This window comes from Entelurus aequoreus, linkage group LG26, assembly GCF_033978785.1.
Source record: "Entelurus aequoreus isolate RoL-2023_Sb linkage group LG26, RoL_Eaeq_v1.1, whole genome shotgun sequence".
Classification (NCBI taxonomy): domain Eukaryota; kingdom Metazoa; phylum Chordata; class Actinopteri; order Syngnathiformes; family Syngnathidae; genus Entelurus; species Entelurus aequoreus.
In genome coordinates this window covers 2,046,571-2,054,070 of record NC_084756.1, presented here as the reverse complement: position 1 = coordinate 2,054,070, position 7,500 = coordinate 2,046,571, and the positions used below count along the sequence as shown (strand labels likewise).

Genomic DNA, 7,500 nt, shown 5'->3' with positions numbered 1-7,500 from the left:
TGGTGTGCAGCCCACATACCTTTAGGATGATGGGAGCGCCAGGTTTCTGCTCCAGGATGCCTGAGAGGCTAAGGGGCTCCAGGTAGGGGTTGGGGTAGTAGACCAGGCTGCTGTTGCTGTAGGTCAGCAGGGCTTGGACGTTGTTAAAAAGGAAGCCGAACTCGTCCACGCGCTTCACACTCTCCCGGTCGCCGTCGTCCTCGGACTGCAGAGACGGGGCGAAGCAACTGATGGTGGTGGTGTTGAGGACTTTGCACACCTGCACACAAGTCACATCAAGTCAGACATCAATCAATTCAAGTAGTATTACAAAAGTGTATGGGATTTGGCATTTTAACAACTCAAACAGACATACATCAGCAGATACAAATACAAAAAAAACTATTACACAATTTGACATAAGTTTGAATAGTATTTGCAACATACACGTACGGCATGGCTAGATAGACAATGTAGTTAGCAATGGTGTGTAGTAGGGCTGGGCGAAATATGGAATATACTCGATATATCGCAGGTTTGTCTCTGTGCGATATAGAAAATGACTATATCGTAATATTCAAGTATATGTTCTCACGCAGTTGCTTTTAGCTGCGGGCATTACACGACAGGCTTTTCTCACTCTTTCTTGTCTTTGCTTCTCACAGAGTGATAAAACAAGCGCACCTTCTTACATACGTCACATACTGTCGCGCGTGCAACGTCATACGCCCTCGCCGGGCAGAGAGGTAGTTGCATAGGTAAAGTTAGCAGTGGCAGGCGGTGCTAGCGGAGCGGTACGAGTGGTAATATGAGAGAGAGAAAGTGCAAATCTGGTAACAAATGGAGGAAGAATAATACATTTCCAAGAAAAACAGCAGGGGGTCCATCGTCTGACGGTGGTTTGGCTTCAAGCGGGAAGATGTTGAACAGACAACCGTAATATGTCAAGTTTGCGGCAAAAGCGTTGCTACAAAAAGTAGCAGCACTGCTAATTTGTAGCATCATTTGAAAAGTCACCCGCTAGAGAATAAGGAGTGCTTGAAACTCCACATGTCAACATCTCTGGCCGGTGCCACACCCAACAAAATGCCCAAGCAACCAGCACTGACCCTATTGAGCCTGGCGTCTTCCATTTCCACATCAACACCGTATGGAAAAAATAGTCAACAGAAGGAGATGACGTCCGCAGGAACATACCACATACACTATTCGATTTCCTATTATGCAGCTCATTTTTATTTTACAGTTATTGAAATATCTTGTGTGACATCATGCACAAAAGTGCACTTTATTTGTTTTAAAATATTGTAGCGGCGTTCTGTACAAAAAGTGCACTTTAATTTAGTGTTGTTTTGATATGTCATCTTAGTGACATCATGCACAAAAGTGCACTCATAGCTTGTTTTAAAATGTCTCTGACAATCTTGCACTTTCTGTTTTGGAAATGTCATGAATGTTTGTGCAACTGCTAAATAACTGTTTCATAAATACAGTTTTGATAAATTGACTTAGTTGTAATTTCCCTCTCTGCATGAAAGTTTAAAATGAGCATATATTAATGCAGTATGAAGAAGAATGTTTTAATGTAGACACATAGAATCATCATACTGCTGTGATTATATGCATCAAGTGTTCATTCAAGGCTAAGGCAAAATATCCAGATATATAGAATAGAATATAATGCCTTTTATTGTCACTATACACAGGTACAATGAGATTAAAAGCAACTCCAGTATCAGTGTGACAGTCTGTAAATATGCAAAACATAGGAAGGAAAGAAAAGTAGTGCAAAAGGAGCTAAGGTGCACAGTCCAGTCCTGACAACGAATGTTCTGAATGTGTTGTTTAAATATTATACTATATACATATATGCAGAAGCATTCAGACTGGGGGTGGAAAGTAAAAATTGCACACAGAGAGGTGCTAAACTATAAAATCAGTGCCTATGAGAGTTCACCGTGGTTATGGCTTTAGGGAAAAAACTGTTCTTGAGTCTGTTTGTCTTAGAAGTGATGACCATGTAGTGCCTTCCTGAGGGCAGCAGGTCAACCAGGTCAAAACCAATATATATATATATATATATATATATATATATATATATATATATATATATATATATATATATATATATATATATATATATATATATATATGTCTTAATTAGATTATCCAAAAAATAGTGCTCGATACCGTGGTAGAGCGTAATATGTATGTGTGGGAAAAAATCACAAGACTATTTCATCTCTACAGGCCTGTTTCATGAGGGGTTTTCCTTAATCCTCAGGAGATTTTAATGGAAGCATTCACATACCATGGTTTATATAGGGCACAGAGCGGGTGGGTACAGGCAGGCGTGGGGGCATATATATATATATATATATATATATATATATATATATATATATATATATATATATATATATCGTGTATCGTGACATGGCCTAAAAATATCGAGATATTAATAAAAGGCCATATCGCCCAGCCCTATTCCGAACTATAAGTCACTCCCTTTCTCCTTCACTTTGAACCCTGCAGCTTATAAAACCGTTCGGCTAATTTATGGATTTTTCTTCGCTGACGGCCGTAATGCAAAAAGTTGTCAAAAAAAACAAACAAGCAAAGACACTGAAAAGGTGTGTTATTGTTTGTGCTATGGCACCATCTTTTGTACAAGTTTGCTCACTGCACTTTCAACCGGAAGTACGAGTGCCATTCCGTTTTCTAGCCGTCCAAAGCGTTCTACTCGTATGGATCCTTCATTCATCACTCCAAGCAACGTTTGTAAGTTATAAAATATAACTAAAACAATTCTTACTTACTAAACCGTCCCATGTGTGATGTCTGTAGGATAGTTTTCATCAGTGTTGTTTTCGTCAACGATGACGATGACGAAATCATTTCGTTGACGCCACTTTTTTTCATGACGATAACGACACGGTGACGAGATAAACATGTCTCTCTGATGACGAAAACATGACGAGACGTGTGTGAGTTTTCGCTGACGAGACGAGAACGGACGAAAATGTTAGTGGGTAATCTGTCAGACGTTTAAAATGCATGACATTTTTGTTTATTGTGTGTGTCAATTAAAACCACGCCCACCAAGTGGCGTGCAGCGCACAACGTGCTCAACACGTCAGACTGTTGTTACTCATCAGGCAATGGCCCGTGATGGCGGCGGCAGTTTCAACACAGGGGCTCGGTGGTCGCAAACGTAGAGACGACATATGGGTGTATTTTAAATATAACCCAGCAGACAATAAAACAGAGTGTATTGTGAAGGAAGACGGTGACAAATGGGGCCACAAAATATGCAGAAAAAATATGACCAACCTTAAGGCTCGCCACAAGGATATTTTTTCGAAGGTAAGTTACAAATGCTGTTAACATAATCGATAAATGTCACAGTAAGCTAATACATTAGTACGTTTTCCACAGACTCCTGGCGCAAATGGGCTGCTAACTTCAGGCTAAAGTTAGCTTTTGTTACGCTAACGTCAATTCATTATGTGTGTGTTACTTTAGCAGCATGTTTAGCCATGTTTACATTCAGTGACGGTGTGGTTATCTCTTTGTGAGTACGTTCTGTCAGCATGTAACTTGATATGTTAAACAGGTGGAGTTACTGTTATACGTAGAGTCTGCTAGCTTTAGCCTAAAAGCCACAAGTGACGTTGTGCAGCCCCTTTAAGGAATCAGGAATTAATTGATTATTTTATTACATGGTTTGCACAAATGAAAGAGAGTGGGGTTGTATGATATCTGTTGTAATTGCACTGGCAGACAGGGCCAAGTTGAGCATATGTGTTCCTCATCCATCACTCATATTTTGGGCATGTTTATGTTCATTGTACTTTAACAAATTCTGAGAAATAAAGCCACAATTGCTGAAGTAGAATGTTTTTGTTTTTTGGCTTTTTTGGAGTAATGAACTTTGATTCCACTGTTACCACTTTATCTGTGTGTAATACACAATCCTTGGATCAGAAATTTGCTGTTGGGTGGAAACCTTATATGTCTAAAACCATTCCTTTATTGTTATTATTTGTGAAAATAGCAGATCTGCAAGCTTACAATGGGTTGAACTTATAGATCTGCTGCTATTTTCACAACTTATGTGTGACACTGCCCAAAAGCAATCTCCAATACTTATTGACCTAAATTAATTTGTTAAAAGACTATACTTATATACTTATATTATACTTTTTATTCTTTTTTTTTTGGACTAAAACTAGACTAAAACCCTTTTGAGTTTCCGTCGACTAAAACTGAACTAAAACTATCACATATAAAAGTGACTAAAACTAATAAGCATTTTAGTCCAAAAGACTAAGACCAAGACTAAATGTAAGATCGTTGTCAAAAACAACATTGGTTTTCATGCATATTTGTACGTAGCGTAATGTAATGAAACTAGCGCCATTAGCATTAGCTAATAAGCTAACACGTTTACAAGTGCCTGTGTTTGTATCAGTAATTTACAATGGCATTCTTTTTGTATTGTTTCACTTTCACAAATTCCTCAGTAAATTCACCAAAACGTCACCGTGGAGTTATTGAGTCTGTTTAGCTGATTGGAGAGCTAGCTTGCGCAGCTAGTGGGTCCATGACGACGACTTCTGTTTTGTTTGATCATCCATTTTACTGCCGTGCTACAGACACCGTTTGGAAATAATTAAGGTAACACTTGCACTAATACTTTCACTAATAGTACACACAGTTTTATACTTTGTACACGCTGTTTAGCTTGATGCATTTGCATCTTAGTAAATCAGTCAATCTCTACTTTTGAACTCTTTGTTCATGTTCAGGATGTGTCCTCTAACCCAGTGGTCCCCAACCACAGGTCCAGGGACCGGTACCGGTCCGTGAAGCATTTGCTACCGGGCCGTAGAGAAACATTAAATAATTTATAAAAGGACTGCATTTTCTCCGACTTAACTTTGGCCTGTCCCACTTAAACTTGTTTTCATTGAGGGCCACACCGCAGTCATGGCTGTCAATAGTAACGTCAATGTAACAGTAAATAATTAATGAATTTCAATATTTTACCTTTTTTTTTTTTAACGTAAAGAGTAAAAAAAATCTATGGATTTTACCACTGTTTTTTACAGAACTGGCAGCTTAGTTGCCAGACTTTTACTGTAAAATATATGGTGTTATTTTATTATTATTATTTTTACAACATATTACTGTAAATAGAAATACAGTACCGCTTTTTAATTTTATTTTGGCAACTCAGCTGCCAGTTTTTTACCATATTAAAATGTGGTACCATAAAATCATCAACCGTGGATTAAAAAAACCCCCAAAAAAACCTGACAGCTCAGTCAACAGAATTTTCATGTAAAAAAAAACATTGGTCATTTTTTTTCCAACTTACAGTAAAATTCTGTAAAAAACTCCCTAAATTTTACAGTAAAATCTATTGGTCATTTTTATAGTGTACAATTTGATGGATAACTTGCTTCGAAACCATAAGTTAAGCAGATATTTAAGTATTTATTTGAATTTTGACCAACAAAGTTACATAATATACCGTATTTCCTTGAATTGCCGCCGGGAATATAGTATTCGCCTGCCTAGAATTACAGCCGGGTCAAACTCATTTTGCAAAAATAATTAGCGCATGCTTGGCACTTCCGCCGGGTCAAATATGAGTCATTAAATGACTCCCGCCTCCTGGTGGTAGAGGGCGCTAGTGATCCTTCTTGCGACTACCAGTACTGCAGAAGACCGGCGCTGCGGAAGAAGACAACAAGCAGCATGCGTGAGCCGCGATCGTTTGCTTGCACTTTTACCATGGAGGATTACATATCTAAAATAAAACAGTTTTCTAAACTGGACTTTCAATCGAAGCAGGAGGTAATAATTAAAGGAATATCTCCAGAGACTTTTAAAACTGAAGAAAGATAAGGAAGACTGCCTTTGATCAGAAGCAATCCAATCCAATCCAATCCACTTTATTTATATAGCACATTTACACAACAAGAATGTTTCCAAAGTGCTGCACAGCCATGTTAAAAACAATATTAAAAACGATATTAAAAACAATATTAAAAACAATATTATGCTACACCAATGACTGAATAAAAACAAAGAATAAATTAATAGAAAACCAATACAGAGACAATATAAAAAATAAATATGATTAAAAACGATTTTAAAGGGTAAAACCAATTAAAACAGTAAAATAGACATCAAAATTTATAACCCTAACCCTAACCACACAGGACAACAGAGGACAGAAGACCACACAACTCACGTAGTGTTAAAAGCCAAAGAATAAAAGTGGGTCTTAAGACGAGACTTAAAACACTCCACTGTGGAAGCAGTTTGAACATGGAGGGGCAGAGTGTTCCAGAGTTTAGGGCCGACCACAGAGAAGGGCCTGTCTCCCCTGGTTTTAAGTCTCGTCCTGGGCACCACGAGCTGGACCTGGCTCTCGGACCTCAGAGCGCGCGCAGGAGTGTAAATTTGGATGAGGTCCGAGATATACTGAGGTGCCAGTCCAAGCTTTAAAAACAAACAGCAAAGATTTAAAATCAATTCTAAAATGAACAGGGAGCCAGTGCAAACTCCAAAGAATTGGGGTTATATGCTCACGTTTCCTGGCCCCTGTTAAAAGTCGTGCTGCCGCGTTCTGGACTAACTGCAACCGGGAGAGAGCTTTTTGGCTAATGCCAGCATAAAGTGCATTGCAGTAGTCCAGGCGACTTGAAATAAAAGCATGCACGACTTGTTCAAAAAGGTTACAAGATAAAAATGGTTTTACCTTTGCTAAAAGACCAAGATGATAAAAACACGATTTTAAAACGCCATTGACTTGTTTGTCAAAGAAGCAGCTGCAGATGGACATAATTTATACGTAAAGGTAAGACCATAATAACGTTTTTTTTTATTAAATGTGCTTTTCATGATAAGGTAAGTGCCGGAGTGAGAAGAGGTTTTAAAATAATTAGCGCATGCTTGCCCATCCCGCATGCTTTTGGTAAGCGCAGGAGTGAGAAGAGGTTTTAAATTAATTAGCGCCCCTGCGGCTATTCAAGGAAATACGGTAATATTTGTTGCAATATTGGACACTATTTTGTTTCCCTCTGAAACTAGAAAAAGAACCTAATACCTTTAGTAAGAAAGTAAAGAAAGACAATATAAGGTATTTTATTGACACATATTATTTCCAGGCTTTTGCGGGCCATATAAAATGAGGTGGAGAGCCAGATCAGCCAGATCTGGCCCGCGGGCCTTGAGTTTGACACATGTGCACTGGACACACCAATGAGCTTGTTTATAGATGTACAATAAAACTCCTCATAGGAAGTTACCATTTGTTATAACTTTGTGACATGATACAATGCACATTAATGAACATAACAAATATAAATGTGACAGGTTGTAGCCAAAGGCTGATTTCCATCAGCATTTAATTGCAAAGAAACAAGTCCAGGGCTCCCACTAATTCAGCATTATAGTGAGTTGTATTTTTCAGAATTGGGAAGCCGGTCCTGAAAATAATGCCTA

The 7,500-nt window shown here is 38.3% G+C and overlaps 1 protein-coding gene across 1 annotated transcript in view; it reads right to left on the bottom strand.

Annotated features, from left to right (window-relative positions):
- Positions 1–7,500, bottom strand: part of LOC133643350 (plexin-A2-like) — a 302,471-nt gene that overhangs the window by 66,090 nt on the left and 228,881 nt on the right. The window contains exon 18 of the mRNA XM_062037842.1: positions 20–259. Coding sequence (XP_061893826.1) covers positions 20–259 — 240 coding nt within the window. The remainder of the gene's footprint in view (positions 1–19; positions 260–7,500) is intronic.